The sequence below is a fragment of the Stegodyphus dumicola genome, chromosome 1, assembly GCF_044657685.1.
Source record: "Stegodyphus dumicola isolate Sdum_Otavi_A_Nest chromosome 1, ASM4465768v1".
Taxonomy (NCBI): domain Eukaryota; kingdom Metazoa; phylum Arthropoda; class Arachnida; order Araneae; family Eresidae; genus Stegodyphus; species Stegodyphus dumicola.
The window spans coordinates 109,449,583-109,472,872 of record NC_140768.1 but is presented as its reverse complement, the minus strand read 5'-3'; the positions used below and the strand labels follow the sequence as shown (position 1 = coordinate 109,472,872).

General features: G+C 32.0%; 1 protein-coding gene across 1 annotated transcript in view; it reads left to right on the top strand.

The window, feature by feature from the left end:
- Window positions 1–23,290, top strand: part of LOC118190138 (dual specificity tyrosine-phosphorylation-regulated kinase 1B-like) — a 226,210-nt gene that overhangs the window by 185,064 nt on the left and 17,856 nt on the right. Inside the window, exons 7-8 of the mRNA XM_035360827.2 lie at window positions 5,619–5,759; window positions 14,317–14,686. Of these exons, the coding sequence (XP_035216718.2) occupies window positions 5,619–5,759; window positions 14,317–14,686 (511 nt within the window). The remainder of the gene's footprint in view (window positions 1–5,618; window positions 5,760–14,316; window positions 14,687–23,290) is intronic.

Here is a 23,290-nt window from a genome sequence, read left to right as displayed (position 1 = left end):
AAATATATAAAATACTTGCTGTCTTCCATCTGATATGGTTTTTACCTGGCCACAAAGTTCCTGTACCTTCCATTTCTCTGAATTACTGGAAGGCTTGTATGGTTAAAGTTACACATAAGGGCCGGATATGGTGGTTACAGTTACATATAGGGATCAATTACAGTTATACAGGGACTGGACCCAAATATTTTTAAGTTAGGTGACTTTTTTTATTTCTTGCCAAATTTGCAACAAAATTAGTTGCTAGAACCGTAGCCAAGGTGGCGATATCTTGCCAATTTACCCAAATAACCATTTACTTCAAAGTTAATTGCCTTGCCTCTGTTACCTAATTTTTCTCTGCAAAGCTTCACATTTCTTGATGCCATTCCTGTCATTTTATGCAAAATTTATATTTAAATTTAAATTAAATTTAAATATAAATTTTGCATAAAATATTTAAAATATAATATTTTTAACATTGTCCTCTTTCCCAAAGACTGCACATGCTGGGGATAGACAGGAAACCATGCTTACAACTAAGGAAAGTCAATGTAGTACTAAACAATAATTTGAATAAGTAACATACAACTAATCAAATACTAAATCAACAATAAATTCATGAATTTACAAATTTATATTCAAATAGAATAGAACCATAGTCTTAGTATACTATTTGTATTATATACGTAATGAGGACTACGTATTGCATATATATTCAATGAGGGCTAGCCTGTTGTAATAAACTATCATAGATTTAGAATTTCACGGCTTACAGATCCAAACTACAATGTCATTCAGTTCGCTTAGGACTGTCCCAACTAACTGTAGTTTAGGAGAAACTTTCCTTCGGATCAGATTCTATAATCACACTCTATCACCTTCATTAAATGGATGTCCTGTAGTCCTTGTATCATATTGGGTCTTCATCTTCTCCATTGCCAAGTTAGCTTGCTCTCATGTAAAATTGTGCATTACTTCAAACCATGCCTAGAGATCCAGAATGTTCTCTTCAGGCAATGAAGGCACATCCGGAGGACGACCAAACAAGAGGTCACAAGGCAGATGAAGGTCCTGATGGAAGAGCATCTGGAATGAAGAATAGCCAGTAGTCTTGTGGACAGCACTGTGATAGGCCAGTAAGAACAGAGATAACTTCTGATCCCAGTCCTCTTCTTTTGGGAACCATCACCAAGAGGTTGCTAAGCATGTTTCAATTAAGCCTCTCTACCATGTGGATGTAAAGGCATCATTTGGGTTTTGTCCAGAGCCTGACTAAGGCAGGGGCATATGGGGCAGTTGCACCGGGCCCCCATGTGAAATAGAAAGTTTGTTTCCTTCTTTAATGAACTTTTTTTAACCCTTTGACACGCGGTGGTCGCGCCCTGAAACCACCAATTTGCGAATTTTTTTTCTCCTCTTCCTTCCGAAATTTTTGAGTGAAAATCAATTGATTACTGATCTTTAACCTCTAAATAACACAAAATGACGGTAGAGTCATACATGTTTTAGGTCTTAGTACTTCAAATCGGATGCCTTTTAATGTTCGTTTTCAATGAGACAAAATAACTTCCTTTTATTAATATAAACAACTTTAAATTTCAAAAGTTCTTCATCGCACATCATGATTTCTATCATAAACAATAAAAAATAGCAATAATTAAATTGAATACATAAAAAAAACATTCTATATGTATGGCATTTGCTTTGTGGTCAAAACAAATGAAAATAAATAATTTCAAAGGAGGGCCTTACTGGTGTAGCAGATTCATGAAAAGAAAAAATATTTCTGTGCATACTAGAACAACAGTCGGGCAACAATTACCAATGGACTGGCAGGATAAAAAGGCATCTTTTCTAAAATATGTAACAGATATTATTGACAAAAAAATACTTCTTTAATCACAGATAATAAATATGGATGAAACACCGTTAGCTTTCGACTCTCCTGCAAACAGAACTGTTGATGAAACTGGTGCAAAAACTGTATCTGTGTTTACGACGGGGCATGAAAGAACGTCATTTACATGTGTGTTAGCTTGTGCCGCAAAAGGTGACAAGCTAAAACTTATGGTAATTTTTAATCGAAAGACTATTCTGAAGGGAGATTTTCCTAATGACATAATTATTTGTGCAAACGAGAATGGCTGGATGTGCGAAACAATCATGCATGAGTGGCTACAAAAAGTTTGGCAGTGTCGTAAGGGATCTTTTTTCCAACCAAAAGGGTTATTGATAATGGATTCCATTTGTGCTCATTTACTTGAGTCAGTGAAAACCAGATGTCAAAAATTGTCTACGACCATAGCAATAATTTGTGGTGGTTTGACAAAAATCTTACAACCATTAGATTTGTCAGGTATTAAATCCTTCAAAGCTGAAATCCGAAAGTGGTGGGATTGTTGCATGAGTGAAGGATTGCATATGTATACCAAAAGCGGTAAAATGCATAGAGCTTCTTATGAAGAAGTTGCAGAGTGGGTAGGAAGTGCGTGGAAATCGTTAAAAACATCGTCAATAATAGCAAAGTTCAAAGAAGCTGAAATTATATCCTTAGGTAAAGAGACTGTAAACCAAGAGGATGAATGTGGCGATCTGGAAGACTTGGACTTGGATCAGGATTTGCTAAATCTTTTTAATTCAGATAGTGAAGAATCAGATTTTGATGGCTTCATATGATGTATAGTTTGCTGTAAATACTTTTGTAAGTAAAATTTAAAATTTCCTTTTGTCATCCAAATTTTATATTTCGTTGTTGCAACATTTTTTATAATATAGTCTAAGTATTACAAATATGGACTTCTTTAGTGGGTAAATATAAGTATATACGTGAACGTAAATGTATTTTCAACATTTCTTAACTTTAATTTATTTTTGAGTTATGGTTTCATTTCATGCATTTTTCTTAACTGATGTGTCATATATCAGGACTTACGTTGAGATTTTGCATCTATACGGCCCACGACGATGTCACGCGCAATTTAATTTTTTTCCCGCCATTTTTCTCGAGTGCGGCGTTTACGCTGATGTGGCCTTTCTTCCGGAAATTATGGTAATCAAATATAAGTGTATTTTCTCAAAATTCTCACAAAATGTCAAATGTTCTTTTGATTAATTAGTTTCATTTGCAAGACTGTGAAAATCAACCTGGATTCCAAGACTAAAAGTGTTTTTAGTTTTAATTTTCAGCTGTTGCTTGCTAGTTGTTGCCAAACTGGATTTGTAATACTATGACAAACAAGAGGCAGAACCATATGCTCTTATGTTATGAAGACGTGCATCGAAAAAAGCTTATTAGCCTATTCTCTAAATGCATAGGACTTGTCTGTGGTATTTTTTGTTAATTATTTCAAATTGCTAAAAACGTCTTTGCATCTTCTAATTATAAATTTAAGTAGAATTTTTTTTTTTTTTTTTTTTTTTTTTTTTTTTTTTGTCAAATTGTGACTCTTCAGATGTGCTATATCCTTTTAATGATGGACATAGAATTTTCAGAAAATTAATAAAATGGACAGAACGATTATTTTGTCTGACCATTAATTGGGGGGGGGGACTTTATAGGTATTTCAGGTTCTATTCTATTTTCCTCTTATGTATCTATAATGAGGTGAAAAAATTTAAATACATCCATAAAGTTCGGTTCATCAAGACTGATGTAGTGAAGTAGAGGGGGGTGGTCCCCAAGGAAGTTTTTGCCCCACGCCCCAATTGGGCTAAGTCAGGCCCTGGTTTTGTCTATGCTAAATATTTTACAGATGAGATAAAATTTATTCCTTCATTGGAATGTAGCTGAAGAGGCACTCCAAACCTGGAAATCCAATACTCCATCATTACTTCTGCTTTTGTGACAGTTTCTTTATCAGAGATAGAATTTGCTTCATGCCATTTTATAAGCAATCAGTGACAATGAAGAGATATTTGCTGCTTTAGCAGTTCTTGGAAGAATTCCCAGGATGTCAAAGGCAGTGTCTTCAAAACGTGCTCTTGCATTGTAATGTAGCAGCAGTAAAATGTTGTAGACATTTTGTTTTGTTGTTAGTCAATTCTCCCCACCTCCATTTTTCATTGACAATGGTTATTATATTTCACTCAACTGTTATTTGTACAACTGCTGTATTAACTTCTAAAGCTCTAATTATCGTGTGCTCCCCCTTCATTCCCCCTTTTCGTGTGTGTGTTTTAGTTGTGAAATAGCTTTGTGTTTTTTACTACTCGTTTAAAAATTTCAAAAAAATATTTGAGGCTATTCCACATCTTGAGTTTCCAGGAGTTAGTTGGTAGGCATGCAATGATGAAAAATAAAATGGCAAAATTGTTCTTTAGTATAGGTAATATACTAATTTAATAATTTAGTATGTTAGTGTAATAATTTTATCATTTATGTGATTTAGTTTTAAAATTTGGCGTGTATAATACATGATAAATAGGTATTTATTTTGTTAATGTCATATGTCATAGTGTGTCAGACTGCTACAGTAGAAATTACTTGTGATAAAGCTTAAAATATTATATACTTATATAAAGGTCTTAATGTATTTTAAATGGATATTATGTTCGTTGGTGTTAATTTTTTGTTATACTTTCAAGATAAGAATAGTCAAATGAATGAAATATTTCTGGGCAAAAAAAAATTCATTTTCATTCAGTGTAACTCGCTAGTCACAGAAATGTTTTGTACAGTACAAAGTCCGAGATCCGGACGTCCAATATCTGGAATGATCTAAAATCTGGACCTCAAAGACCACTACCAACTTTCTTTTTTAATTTTATTTTTTTCCCATGCTGTACACATGCGCATTAGATTCCCCCTCCCGACGTAATAAAACATGTGCAGAGTCCCGATTCTTAATTTCACTTCAGCACTAATTGACTTCATTATTAAAGTAACAATCATTTTAGCATAAATTTTGTATGATCAATAATTTGGCTCCATAGTTGCCAGTCAATACATCTCAAACCAAAACATTATATTACACCTACTAATATTTTATACTACTGATGCCAATCTGGAAAATCATTATTTATTATATTTTGCTTTCATCACCGCATATTTATCAACCCATGACAACTTGAGTAATGGTTCATGAAGTGATACCTAAACAATTTTATATATATATATATATATATATATTGGAAATTGAGAAACAGCATGTAACCTTTTATGTTGACATTACGCTTGGCGATGTTTACAGATTTAAGTTAAATGTTAAGAAATGTTGACAGAAAAAATTTTTAAAAAATTTCTTTCCATATGCTAAAAGTAGATTTTGTTAATGATACTCATAGGCCAAAAGATTGACTTTAGTGCTATTTGAATTAAGAATAACTGATTTGTTATTCACATAAACCCGGAACCAGTGCCAGATTTCATACAGAACCATAGATTCATAGAAAGCCAATACATTTATAACAATATTTGGGGGGGGGAACACAACCTTCTGTGTTCATTGCTTTAAAGATTGTTGGTTGTCTTAATTTAATAAATGCTGAAGGTGTGTTTCATTTTTTTAAATATTTATGCATTTATTATGAAAATATTACAGCTTTAAATTATGCAGCACATTGAATTTTTTTGCTAGGAATTTACAGTGTTTGCCCATTGTTTAATTCTTTTCTCCGTTTTTCATTTTTTTCCATAGGTTGATCAGATGAATAAAATCATAGAAGTTATTGCTATGCCTCCAAAGCCAATCCTTGATCAAGGACATAAATCAAGGAAGTTTTTTGAGAAACTTGTTAATGGTACATACGTGATGAAAAAGCTGAAAGATGGAAAAAAGGTTTGCATACATCTTTAAAAAGAGTCTATATGCAGCCTTTAAAAACTGTTAATGTTACCTAAATTTTACCTGTAAATTCATTTCAAATTTGAAAATTGTAAACTATATAACTTTAAAGATTCATATTTATTATTTATGTGCCTTAATAAGACATGTCAATTTTTTTTTTTTTTTTTTTTTTTTTTTTTTTTTTTTTAACTTTTTGCTGTCTGTATATTTCTGAATTAGTAGCTAATTTATTTCTCAAGCTTTTGCTTTCAGATTTCTACAGAATCTTGACTCTGCGAAAAAGTTTTTTTAATTAGAAAAATACACAGGTTGAAAATGATAGGTTTTATGTAACATGCCTAACGTAATGAAAACCTGTGAGGTATTGTGTAGCGATATGAAGGCCATTCTTAAACCTTATTTTTAGGATAAATGGTATGGATGTGTGGGAAAGAATTACATAGTGCAGGGGTTCCCAAACTTTTTCAGTTGGCAGTGCGATTACAGGTTTAGTATTTTGTCACGGTGCCCTAGTGATGTTCAGCAAAGTGTAGTACAAGGTTTATGCTTTGCAACCTGCCTACTACATAGTGTCATAGCAAATCACACTTCATTAAATACGACTCTATATTGATACTAGTGACTAAGCACAGAAATGAAAACAACCACAATCTGAGACTCATATAGGTATATAATGAACTGATAACACAAGAATATTATATTATAGGTATATAATGAATTGATAACATAAGAATATTATATTATCATTATTAAAGAAAAATAGGGAAAAAAAAATACAAATGGACACGTGAGCTTGCTGATCTCCACAAAGTTTTTCAAAGAGAGGGATAAGACTTGACACTGCCATACTCATTTCTTGCTCCCCATTGATCTTTGAACAACATTTGCTCCTCTTCTACAGCTGAAAATACGATTTCACATAAATATGATGTTGCAAAAGGAATGAGAATCCTTAAAGCTATGGAACTTAGTTGGATATTCACTTTTGATGATTGTCCAAAACTCCACCAAATCAGAACAAGCGAATTTTGTTTTAAGGCTGTTTTCGCAAGAGAGTTCAATGAGACTCTCTTCTTCTTTTCTTCTTGTGAAGTGAATTCTGTTGGAGCTTGAGCATGGAAAGGATTTTGGATCCATGAATATTTCTCGATGTTTTCATCCACGAAGTATTATGCGAAGCATTCAGTGAGCTTCGAAAGGTGTTCCGTGAAAAGAAACAGCAATTTTTGAGAGACAATTAGCTCATTAGACGATGTGTATTTATACAATTTGGGGAAATGATATTGCCTGCCATCCTCGTTCATTTCTCTTATCCACAACTGCAGTTTTCTTCTAAATGCAGCAATCTTCTCTAATAGTTTCAAGATGGGCATATTATCGCCTTGTAGAGACACATTTAAGGCATTTAGTTTGTCAAATATATCGTGCAATATGCCAGTTTTAGTAAAAAGTCTGGTTCAGAGAGTAACTGGAGTTTGCATGTCCTTCCTCTTGCAGAAAAGTATGAATTTCTCGAATAGCTCGAATACATGGATAAGACATTTCTACGTGAAAGCTATCATGAACTGATGTATAGGATTGGTAATATTGCATATGTTTTTTGTTTGCATGTTTTAGAATTGTTCTGTAGGGGAGTAGTTTGTATATTTTAGGGGTACTGAATGTGTTTATATTATTAATTCAGAGCTTTGTATAATTTTAAGCTTACAGAAACAGAGTAAATCTATCCAGAAAAAGTGTATTCTCATAAGAAAACTTTACCCCCCTCTTGACAACGTAAGTTTGATGATAAAAATAAGCTTCTCCTTCTTTTTAGTCATTTCTGCTGCTGTATTTTAATTTATATGATTTTTTGACTCCATTTTTTAGTTTTAATTTAAGTCAACTCCATTTATAATTTGCAATACTGTTTGTTCAATTAATAATATATTGTGCATTTTCTTGCATGTTTTTCTTTTGCCTGTTTAGTTTTAACTTAGTCAATATTTACAAATTGTATCTTAAGCAGCATTATGTTCAGGAAATGTTTTAAGCCCTTATTACAAATACTTTTCCCAGTTTACGTTTGTATATATATGCAGGGAGTTTTGATAATCCCCACAACCAACATGAAGAGCTGTAAGTCCTCGCCCCTATGAAGAGCTGTTTAATACATGTAAACAGTTTGTTTATTTATCAGCAAAACATGTCCTTTATTTAGGCACAAAAATTCCAGAAATGGCGAATTTTCTCATGCTTGTTTTAAGGTTAACTTTATGCAAAAAAAAAAAAAAAAATGCAGCTTTGTAATATCAAGATAAAAATCATGCTGCTGCATAATCATGGAACATCAGTGTGAAACTGGTAGATCTGTGAAATTTCATCCACCGTTCAAATATTTTTTCCCCCCTTATCTCTGCAATAATGAACAGTTCAGTTGAACTTTGTTATGAAATCTGCTTTTTTAAAATAATTATTATATTTCTCCCTATATTATTATATTTCTCCGTATATTTCTCCCTTTTTTTTAATCTTCTGTGTAGTTTTCCTAACCTAGGATTTAGAAACTTCTGAAATAATATATGTCTATTATTCATTGTTAGTACTAAAACTGCTATAACATCTGCTATAGCTGCACAAGACAGCACATCAAAAGAAACATTTCTCGGAATTCTCATTTCCACCAAAACTATGTAGCCAGGTTACCATCTTCTCTTGCTAAACATACTTGAACACCAAAGAAAAATCATTTATCGCTCAGATTGGTAAAAGCGGCATTTGTTTTCAAATTTCATGCTGTATTGCTAACTCACTGAAGCATTTCAGTTTCTTCTTTTTAACATTTTAAACTCGTTTATTATTATGGCGGATGAAAGAAAATTAATGGCCATTAAGTTGATCACTTTAATCTCAACACTACTGAGTCTGAAAATTAAAAAAAAAAAAAAAAAATCCAAAGAGGTTTATTTATATATGGCAAAGAACTCGAGGGCTATCTGCCTAAGGGGAGGGAGGGCCTTTGAATAAATCATACAAAGAGATTAATCATAGTTATTAAGGTTGTTCATGAATAAAATGGGAATTATATAAATCATGTAAATCAGAATTAAGAGAAAATTATGTAATTAATTTTAATGTTGTAATTTTTTAGTATCAGTGTTCCATGCTATTGTATGCATTTATTTACTTAAAGAATAGCATAATGTCCATTTAACAGATAAACATAACTCTGGTTATAGCAATCAATTACATCTGTAAAATTTGCAAATATGAAGACCAATTTAAATGTGTGCTGAATCTATATGTCTGTTTATCAGACATTAGATATTTACATATGTGTATATCTGGTACTCTCAGATATCTGCACTGTCATGAAATGTTGCTGGCACACTGCCGAAATTGAATTGGCAAAAAAAAATTTCTTTGGCTAAAATTTGCAGCTCATAAATACTGTTCTGTCCATAAACAATAATTAAAAAAAGCATAAAAGAATAACTTATGACAAAAATCAAAAATCTATATGTCTGATATTTATATCCTTACAGTCATTCATAAGTTATATTTATACCATGGAAATCATAAATATGATATAATTATGTATTAGCCCCGAAACAAAAAGTGTACACTCTTTAGTGTCTTTGTTTATCAATTATTTTTCAGCTGTGTAATCAAGATAATATGCAAAGAACTGGTGAATGTAATTGCTACCAATTGTATTATCATTATATGAATTAGAAGCGACTTTAAATAAACTGCATGTGATAAGTCATATATTTACAAATACATAGAGACAGAGAGAGAACATGGTTTAGAAGTTGTAGGTGTATGTTTATTAGTATTAATGTAATGATTAAGATGTATTTTAGTGAGTGCATATACAATTGCTTTTCATCATGCATAGTAATAAATCCATAAATTTGAAATGTATCGGTATGTAGCATTTACAACAAAACTATGGTTTCTAATGTTTTCATAATCTAAAAATAATAGCACGCAAATGTAATGAGTATTCTCATCACTACATAAGCAATGCTTTCCTTTTTTATGTGCCTCTGATGTTGTTCATGATGTCATTGATTTTAAGTAATTAGTAGGAAAATTAAGTCAACAGATTTTTTTAAATTACAATATATTATATAACAATGATAATATTTCTACATGGTACGCTATGGGTCAGTACAAAATATAATGATTTTGGCAACGGAAAATTTGTAAACAAATCATCGAAAGTACAAGAGTGTCATAAAATACTGTCTGCTCTGAAATTTCTACGATTGTAAATTTAATCAGTATATAAACATTTTTCAAATGTCCATGACCTCAAACTACAGCCATTGCCGTATTGAAAATTTCTCATGATTCTTCAACAGCAGCACATCCATCTGATTGGTTGGCAATGACTAATTTGCTTCTGATCCTGATAATTTTGTGGCTGTTTTCATGTGCTTAAATTTGGCATTTCTGTCATGTCATAATCCATATCAGGGTAATAATTCTATATTGTACTAATTTATTTTTACAAATTTTCAGTGTTCATTGCAAGGCAGCAGTAATTTTCATATTCTGTATAAAATCACATTATTATCAAGAAAGGGATTTAATTATATTCAATATATTATTAATGTTAATTTTATATAATTAGTTTATTAAAAATAAATTTTCCAAACTCATTATAATGTCATACAATTATTCATATCAAAGAATAGATTCTAAATACGATTATTACAAAATATAAGTAATACATAGGTTTTCCGCCCCCTCCCCTCCTACTTGAGTTTATTATTCAAATAATCTCGTTTTGAATAATCCTCACATAGTGTGACAACATATTTTTACAAACAATTTCTTAGGGTGAAGGTCTGCTGCATCTTCTATTCCTGCCAAACTTTTTACTCCAGTTTTTTCGAGAGAGATAGAATGGCAGCCCCTTTTTTAGGCATGTTCTTTTACAAGCTCTAATGCTAAATCTTTGAGAAAAGCTCTTCGGTTCATATTCACTTGGTCGTTATTTGATCGATGAATAATAAAAGCATTTATACCTGCAATGTTTATTAGTTCGAGAAATACCTTTAGAGGCCAGCGGCGGCATTCTCTTGAAACAGGCTAAGTACCACATAACTAATCAACAATATAAAGATCACCTTTTGTAGAGTTGCAAAAAGTTATCACTTCGAGCTTGAGCTGCTGCTGGATCAATTTGATTATCCTCATGCATGGATGATAGAACAAAAACCAATTTACGCTTTTTTTTTTTTTTTTTTTTAACATTTGAAGTAAGAGTTAATTCTTTACCTCTAAACCCAAAACGCGAAGAGTACAGAAGCCTGTTTTATTTGGCAGAAATTCTTCTGGAATTTCACTCTTATTTTTTCGAAGTGTCCCAAAACATGTCAATTTGTGCTTTTTCAATAATTCATTGGTCAAAGGAATGCTCATGTACCAATTATCCATAGTTATATTTCTTTCAGTGCCACTTATGGGTGCAATATATAAGTCTTTGTACAACATCTAGTGCCACATTTGATTGTCTATATAGTCCGACAGGCTGCTGACCTGTATAAATTTCTAGGTTGTATGCGTAAAATGTATGAGAATCGCACAAAGAAAAAGTGTTTATTCCATATCTTGGGAGCTTACTTTTTATATATTGCCTAAATTGACACCTTTCTCAAAAGGGTTCTAATTTTTCGTCTATAGTACAATATTCATATAATATATTTTTCGTATGTTTTTGATAAATATTTCAAAAACATTTCTAATAAGTGCAAGTCTAGCCGTCATCTTTTGCTCTGCTCGTAAATTTATATCATCAAACCTAATACACCTCAACAGGAAGTGGAATCGGTTGTTAGACATTGTTATTTGAAAAACAGTTATTTCGCTTCTGTCAGCGGACCACAAATCTTTGCTTTGAGAAATGCTGCTCTCAGCACTCCAGCGCAATATAGGAAAAGCAAAGCCTTCAATTCAGCTACGTTTGTCTCTTGTGCATCACGTGCTCTAGAGAATTTGTTTCTTTTTGATGAAATGTAAATATTTGTTGATTTCACCAAATCTTCCATTATTTATTCATCAAAAATTTGCAATAAACACACAGTTGTATTTTTCAAATTTCTAAAGCTTTTCTTGACACCAGGTAAATGTGTCACTATATTGTGCGGCTGTGTCCGAACGTTTTTCGAGGGTAATTTTTTTACTTCAAATTGTTCCATCTTTTCAAACATAAAAATCATCTGATGCCGAAGAAGATACACTCCCTAAATCATGTGAATCATCACATTACTGGTCAGAATCAGTTTCGTGAGCGCTTTCAGAAATATTATCGCACTCAGAATCGGAATCTTCAGTTTCACTATCAGTTTCAACACTAGTAAGAAGAACCCTCAGTCGTTACTGTTCTCGCTCGTACGCACTCATCTCAATGAATGTCTCCCTAAAAGTGAAACGCTAGTACACGCGCGGGGTAGCTACAATCCCATTGCACATTCCTTCCCGAAAACACAAAATCCCAAGGACATGGGAAAAATTCCTCTGGACGACCCCTTCCTAACCTTGATCTTGAAAGGTACATGAAGTACTAGAAAGGTCATGTACGACCTTCCCTTATTTTCTAAGAAAAGACTACACGTGGGGTGAATTTTACCCCAGCGCGTGTGCTGACGGGTTAACTGGAATTCATTTCAGATTGCTACTTAATTAAGACCACAAATTAAAAATATTGGAAAAGGAATTTTTCAAGCAATTTATTTAAACATTTTACTTCTAAAAATGTAAAGCTAATTGCATTTGTATTGGGTCATATAAAAAGTCTGCGGTTTTTTGCAACTAAATGGTGTTGATGCCTATTATCCGACAACACTCACCCAATTGTCTCAAACTTAAAAGGTGACATTCAGCTTCCATTGTTAATGAAGATTGTTTTCTAATTTGTTGCTCATGTGAAAAGTTATATTGATTTGAAAATGAGTGAAATATCCGAAGAAATACTATGCTACCTGGTGCTTTTTTACTATAAATAAGGTGAAACTGCTGCAAAACCATGGCGAAAAATTTGTGAAGTGTACAGTGAGAATGCTGTGAGTGAACAAAGGACCCAAGAGTGGTTTTCTCGATTTCATTCCGGAAGTTTCAATGTCAAAGATGCATTTTGATGTCGCCCAGTCACTGAAAAAGTGAAAGTTTGCAACTGGTGGAGCAAGACTGCTGTGCCAAGCTCTCAGGAAATAGCAGAGGCACTAACATCAACCACATGACAGTTTGGAATCATTTGAAAAGATCAGGCTACAAAAAGAAGCTCAATATTTGGGTACCATATTTGGGCTCGATGTTTGGGTGTCCATTATGAGCTGCGGCTACCTGGCAAAACCATCAGTTCGGCCCTGTACTGTGCACAACTCAACCATTTGAACAAAGCAATCCAGAAAAAGTGACCAGAATTGGCCAACAGAAAGGGAGTTGTGTTCAATCATGACAATGCACAGCCACACACATATTTGATGACTTAGAACAAATTGACGCAACTTGGTTAGGAAGTTATGATTCGTTCACCATATAAGCCAAACCTTACACAATCTGACTACCACTTGTTTTGGTCTCTGGAAAACTCTTTTGATGGTAAAAAAATTGGCTGACCAAAGTGCTGCTGAAAATCACTTGGCCAAGTTTTTCAACGACAAACCACAGAAGTTCTACACCAATGGAATTATGAAGCTACCCGAAAAATGGCAAAAGGTCATAGATAGTAATGGTCAATATCTACATGATTAAAAATGATTTTCAGTAAAGAAAATTTTTTTTCAAAAATTTACCAAAAAACTGCGGAGACTTCTTATATAGCTCAATATATGATAACTTTGAATAGAAATATTTCATTTCCTACTCATGTTCCTAGTCATATTCAGTAAGTTGTGTTGTATAGAAATTTTTGTAAAAAAAATTAATGAACCTGCCTGTTAATAAATTAAATTTTTATAATTAATTTTTTGCTTTAATTAAAAACTAAACACAAGAATTGTAATATTATGGAATGTGTACTTATAAGTGCGTATAATAAAAATAATTGTTAGGAATTATTTAAAGTATTGACTTTCTGTAAATTATTATAATCCATACTTATTTCTAAGAAGAGATGTCATTTTATTTTGTCAAGTCTGTTAATTGTGTGTTATACAATTATTGTAGGTTAAGCTGTAATGTGTATGAGCTATCAAATATGATTTACTTTCATGTATGCTTAAAATGTCAAAGAATATTATACATATAAGTAAAATTATCACATTTTAAAAGCATGACTTATATCCACCATACATTTATTGCATCTGTTTTTAGCATCACTATCTGGAAAATGCAATAACTGCACTTTATTTGCAACTACTTTGAATGTTTCTGCATAAAATCAAAAATATCATGGTACCAAAAAGTGGTTTTATGACAGGTATTTTTGTTATTTTGAAGAAACTAGTTAAAATTTTTGCTCTAGGTTAAATGTATGATTTCCTCTTTTGTCTAGTCTTCTGCATGGAGCTGTTTTCTGTCTGTGTATGGCTGATGTATATTTTTTTATTTTTAGTACCGACCACCCGGCTCACGAAAACTGCATGACATTCTTGGTGTTGAGTCTGGTGGACCTGGGGGCAGAAGACAAGGAGAACCTGGTCACAGTGTTTCAGATTATTTGAAGTTCAAAGACTTGATCCTGCGAATGTTAGATTATGACCCTAAAACTCGAATAACTCCCTATCATGCCCTTCAGCACAGCTTTTTCAAAAGAACTGCTGACGGTAGTACAAATACTCTTCATAACACTATTCTCAGCCCTCCAATGTTGGAGTCAGCTGAACATGATTCGCAAGAGGACGCTGAAAGGAAATCTAGTGACAGAGTTAAAAAAGATGATCTTGCACATTTTCAAGCAACATGTTCAGCTTTTGGACCATCAGGTGCAGTTTTTATAAGTGCTTTTCCAATTCTGTAAAGATTTATTTTGCTTTTCTTCTAAGTGTGAATTTTCAACAAAGCCACTCAGTTATTTCTCACCAAACACAAACTTTTTCAACAAGATTTTACTCTATCCAGTATCAATTAATGTGATGTTTATGGTCTTTTAAATAACATGTTGCTTTCTAATTCAATAAAAAAATTCATATAATGACCTTAAAAAATATTTAACATGTTTCAATTCATTATTTTTTCTAAAGTCACTATCTTTTAACAATTATATTTTCAAAATTTCATGCACTGAATGCCCCTTGAAGAAGAAATCACTACTGTTTTGTATATGAACTGAAGTACTAAATCTCAGTGTTTAGAAATATGTTTCTGCTAAATTATTTAAGCTTAGAAATCTGTAATTATTATTTTGGCACGTATTTTAATCAGATATTGTTTTATGGGTCCGCACTTACCTGGAAAATCATGGAAGTGGAAAATAATTAGGGTTTTTTTTTTTTTTTTTTCCAAAATTTTCTCTGAGTTTTTTAAATTTTAAAATAAAAAAAGTGACATATCAGAAGCATGCACCTCACTCATTTCAAATTATAAGAGTTTATATTTTAACCCTTTGAACATTACGAGTTTAGCCCTGAAATTTCAAAGTTCCTCACAATATCATGAATAAATGGTATTTTCTTAATTATGATTAAAAAATGACTCTCCCTTTGTACCTCGATTCTTTTTCTTCCACTATATGTCCAACCAGAAATCAGATACATTAAAAGCTGATGGAAATTTTCATATGTAATGAATACTAAAGTCACCCTTCTATATGGAATTTTACATCCATAACATTGAGAGGGTTAATTAATAACCTATAGATAAAAGGTATTAAAAAAAAGCAAATAAAGAGGTACTGTAATATCTTGTTTTTCTTACTTCGAAACATTTTACTCAGCTGATATCAGAAACAATTTGCTCAGCTCATAAATAACATCTCCACCTGTAAATGAACTGTTATTCATTCTTCTTTTACAAATGTACTTGTTCTGTCTTCCTTGTCTTTAGAAGTGTCATTGTCCTGCAGAAATAAATAATGAAATTTAGTGGCACTGTGTACATTATAATAAGTAACTATATTTATTAAACCTTCATTCAATCCAGTTTCATTCTTAGCTCTTTAGTTTTATTTTGAAACACCATTTATTAAAATGACTTACTGTTGGTATAAATTCTAAAATCTTATTTATTTCACTGGATATTGTAGTAAAAGCATAAAAGTAGTCAGTTGCCTGTATTTAACTCGATAACTAGTTTGTTGTGCTTGGTAACAGAAATTGTTTCAAATTAAACATCAATCAGAGAAATCAGAGAAATGAAAGCTGAATTTCAGCCGTATACTTGTTGTGAAGCTTTATAAATAAAATTTCATGTTTTATGGTAGCTCTTATCAGCATTAATGAATATAATGTTTTCTGGATTCAATTATGAAGTTGTTCATTATCGTAAAATCTTCTGGTAAGAAAAAAAAGTTTTTAGTAGAGTATTTCTTCCTAATTCATTACTTGAAACCTAAACCACTGTACATGGCAAGGAATATATTTTCCAAATTTGATGTATTCCATGCCATGTACAGTGGTTTATATTTATTTTCAGACATTTGTATTTTTTAAATTTATTTGCATACATCTTATACTAAATATTGAAATGTAGACCTCAGATTTTTTAACGTACAGTCAAAAGTCGTTAATCCGGACTCGTCGGGACTTCGGCGATTCCGGATTATCGATTTTTCCGGATTATAGATCATCAGTTTAAATCTTGTAAGATGGCATGCAGAAATTCTAAAATTAAAAATATGAAACCGTAATTTATGAAATAAAGAACAATTATGATCTAAAGGGTATCAAAATTTGCAAAAAGAAAAAGCTTAATATTTATTTGTTTACTTTTTTAAACATTTCTTTCAATGTAAGTTGTTTAAGTTTTGCTTCGTTTCATGTGATAATACTTTCTCTTTAATTCTATTAAACAGACATAATTTCTTGTTCAGTTACAAAGTTCCGCCGTTCAAGTCTTATAATTGCTGTGTCAAGAACACCGACTAATTTGCCAATCGAATGTTTTTTGTTTTCAATAACCTCTGTCACTTTTCTTCGCTATCGGAAGCGAATTATAATGACGAGGAACTTGTTTTAAATCATATCAAAGACTGAGCATATCGAGATGAAATATTACATTTGGTAAGGAATTATAAGCCAAATAAAATAAAAACATCTGCGCTGAAGATAAGGATAGTGCTGACAAATCAACTTCCAATTCATTACGCGCCCGCCGCCGAGCAGCGTGAAATTGATAAACAGATTTCGGATTTCAAAACATACTTTTGCTTTAGATCCTTTACATAATAACAAATATATATCGGAAATTCTATTTGATATAATCGAAAGTTTAAGCTTACTTTTATAAAATTGCTCTTACAGTCTGCAAAAAATAATAAGCCGGATGCAATTCGAAAATTAAGGAACAACGCAATCATCAACATTAACTGAAATAGGTAATTAGATAATTTTAGCTTATACGTCCATTATACATAAAATGCGCACGCGAAAATGTATTCTGCACTTGCGCACACTCATATGCGCAGTCGTAAAAGGTCTTACGCGCACGCGTGAACGCCTCTGCGCATGTGTCAACGCAGCGCATGCGCAGAAAGTTTTTAGTTTTGATGTCCGGATTATAGATCATTCCGAATTATGGGTGTCCGAATTAACGACTTTTGACTGTATTATTTTTTCTCTATTTTAAGCCTTGATTGCTGTAAAACATATATCATCAAAATATTTCTTGTAGTAAAGCAATTTGTTCCAAAAGTATTAATCAATAACTCCCTAATTAATTTTCAAAAGTTTTGTTGAAATGTTTTTTATTTTCCTTTTCCTCCCCCCTTTTTTTAAATGAAAGTACTTTGCAATTATCATCTTATTAGTTCAAAAGGGCTTTGTCCCTGAAGGACTATTGTTTTTATTTTAATATTTTGCATCGGATCCTTATAAATGGCGTATCACTTTTCAAATTGTTGCCACCAAATACTGTCGCCCTGTATTATATTTGAAGAAAATAAATAATGAAGAATCTTGCATAAATGTATGTATGTTTCTCGCATTGTGATAAAACAACGATACCTAGAGCCATCCAGTTTTGAATGACACAATCCTACTGCAGATATGAGCATCTAAAAGCCCAAACTTGAAATTTGGTATTTGTTTTATTATCAATTTAATATTTTGTAAAACTTTAACGAATTTTTGATTAACAGACTCAAAGATTTAAAAGGGAGCAATGGCAACACTCTAAAGGGGGGGAAAGACTTTTTTATCTCCAGCATGCGGAACTGTGTATTGGAAATTCTAAAGATATGCTCATTTTAAAATTATTTTGCAACATTGGTGTTGATCAATTGTATAGTTTAAGTGCAAAGAACATGATATTTAATAACTAAAGGTAACACTCAAAAACGTTAAAAAAACGCCCCTTTGGACGTAATTTTAATTTTGATTTTTTTATTTAGAAATTTTAACTTGTTTAGCAAAAATTTTTAACTGTTCCTTTTTTGACATGAACATGACGAGATGCTAAACTTAACACCAAGTTCTTTTCAAAATTTAACTGTTCACCATTTTAAAGATGATCAAAGTATCCAAAAAATCCGTGTTATAAAACATTTAACTATCTCTGATGTATTAAAACGATGGAAATTGCATGAAACCATTGAAAACGCAATGGAGTTTGGAACGTATTCCAAGCTAACACCAAGTAATTGGCAGATTTTATTTTATGAAAAAATAAGCAAAACCAAAAATTACCACTGTAAAATGTTCACCAGATTTAAAGCAATGGTTTGCAATAAAAGTTAATCTTGAAGGTTCTAGAAGAGTCATTTAGGGCACATAGATACAGTGGGCAATCAGCAAAAAGAAAATTCTTTGTCAACAAGGAAACTATGTCTGGCATTCACAAAACCTACACTAAGCAATGTTTTGTCACATCAAAATAATATTATATATGCAGAAGAGTCAAAATTTAAAATATTTGTGTCTTGACAGACAAAATACCATGAGGCAACAAAATCCATACTAAAAACTGAATTCAGAAAACTTATTGCCTAATGACATATACATGTGAGATGTTTTGCTGCCTTTAGAATAAGAAATTTAGTGTTTATAAAAAATATCTGGATTAGTATAAATAAATAAATATTTTTAATGAAAACCTGAAAGCATTTGCAAGCAAAACTTGGAATGCAAAATACATTCAAGCTTATTCAGGGGGGCAATCCTGTTTTCATTTCAAAGCAAGCAGGTTTTAAAATAGATGATCGATAGTATATATAAAAGTAAAAATAAAGTCATTTTCTTTATAACTGATATTTACAAATAAAAATGAAAATTGCAAGTATTGGAAAACAAATGTAAGCCACTGTATAAGAATGGAAATGTTCTATCAATAATATCTCATATGTTAAAACTATCCATGCGTATTTTTTAATAGTCATAAAATTTAAAAACTTTTTTAAGATATTAATATTTATTACTTTCATTTAAGTATTTTCGTACATTATTGTTTTGGTAAATTAATGGGTTAAAGTTTTATTGTTTTAAAAAGTTTAATTTAAACTGCCCTGTTAAAGTTTTACTTTTTTGCCCAGAGTAGAGCTCATAAGTAGTTGAACTTTAAATACACTTGTAGACAATTTTTAAGGCTAGATCACAAACTGCAATATAATGCTTTGTGTGTTTGTATTCCAAGTGAAATAAAATAATTACAGAATACTAGGATATAATAATAAAGATAAATTGTTGTGCTCTGAAATCAAGAAGGTTTTGAAAAGTGTTCAAGTAATAAAATGATCATATTGTGAATTCGTAAAAGTGAAAAAAATGCAATTACTGTATGCAGGCATTCTGGTGTAAGATGACAGTTTGGGATATGGTCACCATGGAAGGCAATGTTAACATTCCACACATTGTGTCATACTCCCCAGAACATTATCCAACAGCTGTCGGGAAAATTTATACCATTCCTCTCTTAGTGCATGGATGACTGTGTTCTTGTTTATTAGAGGGCATTGTTGATCAGCAAGTCTCTTCTCCAAAGCATCCCAGACATTTTCAAAGGAAGAATGTACTGGCCATACAAGGTGTCAAATATCCTGGCTCTGTAGACACTCCTGGTCAGTGATTGTTGAATGGCATGTTGCATTGTCGTCCACGAAAACAAGCTTATCACTGACAGCACCATGGAACATGCGAACATGTGGTATCAGAACATTATTAATATATGGTTGGCCAATCATAGTCCCCATTGCAACCACATGTAGGAGCATGCGGCCATTGATCATATGCCGGCTCATTCCATAATACTGCATCTCTGATACTGGACCTTTCCTGGATATTTTCTGGATGATAAGCCAGCAGTACCACTCTCACTCCAGGTGAGTTGGCATTTATAATCTGGTAACAGACTGAATGTACACTCATCTAAGAATATTGCGTATGCACAGTTCTGTTGAGTCCAGTTTTTGATGCCCTTGATACCATTGCAAATGGGTTGTATTTTGCTGTCTGGGCAAAAGAATGCCTACTAGTAGTAGTCCTATTTGATGCAAACATCTAGCTACAGTTTTTCGGGAGATTCTCTTGCCATTAGCAACAAGTAACTGATTTGCTACCCCCAATAGCTGTGCTGTGTTGACTCTTCTTATTTATAGGAAATATGTACCTATTTTCTGCAGGTATCACACTGTGAACACGACCTTTGCCATGATGTTTGCTACACATTCCATTTGTTTGAAATGATTGCCAAAGCCTTGAAACAATGTGGCTGATATCGAGCTCCCTATCAACATCTTATATTTTGCCCTTTTTCAGTGCTGCCAATAATGCAGCTACTCATAAAATCATCTAAGTGATGTCGGGAAAACATACTGAAAATGCAAGTTTGTCAAATGATTTTTTCTTTCCTGTTAAATTTTGCTTTTGAACAACAAACATCAATACATATCAAATCATTTATCGCTTTTATCAGCCCATCATGTGACGAACAATTTCCGCAATCAAAAATTTGCATACGCATAACACGTCATACTTTATCCTGCACTTATGCTGATTTTCTCATTTTGTAGTTGCTATCGTTGCTACTGTTATCCTCCGCAGTTGTCTCACAGTGTGGTTTTGTACTGTATTTCTTAAATGCATGCATTGAAACAATCTGATTTAAAGAATTATCTTCTAATTTTGTATGTTATTACAAACCATGTATTTCCAAGACAGGCAACCATATTCTAAGGTATCCAAGCTTTTCAAAGCTGATAACCATGCTTTTTGCATCAAACTAATTAATGTATGTTACAAAATTTTGTAGTCTTTAGTTTCTGTTCATGAATGAATAAACCAAGATGTTTTCTATATAAATATGGTTATTTATAGGAACAGAGTTTTGTTTTTGAATCATAAAGTGTTTAGCATCTAAAATTGTTCTAAAATTCTGCTACTAATTTAAATTGCTTCTGTAATATGTGATATTTTCATTTGTTGCTCCAGAAATAGCACCAAAATGTTTTTTAAACCTGCACCATTATCTCAATTTGTCTTTAAATGCATAGGGCTAACCATCATTTGTGGTGAATTTTAACGAGTATGCATTGCAAGTACTCTTGACCTATATAATAAAATGAGTTGAATCATCATGGCATCTCCTTTTTGTTTTGTTGAAAATTGAGAATTATTATGGTGTTTTTAAAAAATATATATACTATTGAGAATTTTATTCTTCGTCATAACCTTAGTTTTATGTAGATTTTTAGTAATTACCATTGCAGTGTTATTCAAAAATCTGTACCAACCAAAGATTTCTTTTTAGCTTAATTTTAAAATGATACTTGTATTTGTATGTAACATATGCTGCAAACAGTATAATGTAAATAAATTTACAGAAATAATTCAGCTTACTCTCTGAAGTTATTCAAAGATTTATTTAATATTGATATGTAGGCTGTGTGACAATTTAGTGGAATATTTTTCTCTGATTATAAAATTTGATTACGTTCATTTCTGAAGTGAAACTGTGATGTTAAAAAGGTCTAAGGTCTGCTTAAATCTGAAATATCTTCTGATGTCTGCCCCATTTTTGAAATTATGCAGAAACATTGTGGTATCTATTATGTCTTGTCTTTGAACTGTTTTGTTCCCTTCCCTTTTTTACTTCCGTATACAAAGTAAAGGAAATGCAGTACAAAGTCCGTAATAAGGTATTTCTCCCACTTTCCTAGCGTCCTTCATGGTGTAGTGGTTCTGCACACTGAGCCTGTATTCCAGAGGTCCGTGGTTCGATTCCCCGCGAAGGTGTTTGCTATTTTTTCATCTTGTCTGCTTTCAAAAAAATACCTAATGTCTCTACAATATGGCATGCAAAAATTATACAATTAAAATGTTAAACTGTAATTTATGAAATAAAGAGCAATTATGATCTAAAACGCATCAAAATTTACAAAAAGAAAAAAAAAAAAAAAAAAAAAAAGAGGCGTAGTATTTATTTGTTTACTTTATTAAGCATTTCTTTCAGTGTAACTTTTGGAATTTCAACGTAACTTTATCGGAAGTGCGCATGGTTAAATGCTTTACTGGCTTTACGCACAAGCGTAGCGGACGCATGCATCAAACGCGCATGTGTAAGTTTGTGGCTTTGAGGTCTGGATTATAGATCATTCCGGATAATGGATATCCGGATTACGAACTTTGTACTGTATTGTAATCACAAAAAATTCCAGGTATCATTTTTGAATGAAAATATCCATTTGGACCACTATCGAGTGCAGTTTAATGATGTTTTTGCATGACATCTGTATGCAAGGTCAGAATAAAGAACTCTTTTTCCCAAAATGAATTATAAAACTGATTTAAAGTGAATTCAGAAGAGAATTTTTGTGGCATCTGTATGTACCTACGTATGTATGTATCTCGCATAACTCAAAAATTAAATCCTCAGAACATTGAAATGTTGTATATGGCACTGCTATAACGTTTAGTTGTGCACCTCTTATTTTTGTTGCAATCGGCTGCACCAAAAATACACAAATATATATATATTTTAACAAACATGTAAATACGTAAAAAAGCAAATTTAAAGTACCTACTGTGTTACTTGGCTCAGTAAGCTCAGTTAAAAGTTGTTTAAACATGGCTAAGCCTAATTCTTTTTTTTTTTTATCGTACGAGTTATTATTTGTTTACCTTTGAAAGTTGGTGGAATAGTGAATTAAGTCTTTCTGCACCTTCTTTGTCTTTTTGCCCAGTGGGATCAAAAGGAAACTTTTAGTTTTGTACAATTAAAAATCTGCCATCTTGCCTGCTGGCTGAACTGCTGGTTTTTGCTTAGAAATTTTAATTGTTTTTAACTGTATTTGATGTTTTATGTTTTTCTTTATCTTTCAATTTTTAATGAAGATAATTTGAGTTTTTATGTATTTTTGCTTTGCCCCGAAGTGAAAACTGAATTAATTGAATGAGAAATGTATCTCTAATGAAATTCGAGGAAATAAATTTAAATGAAAT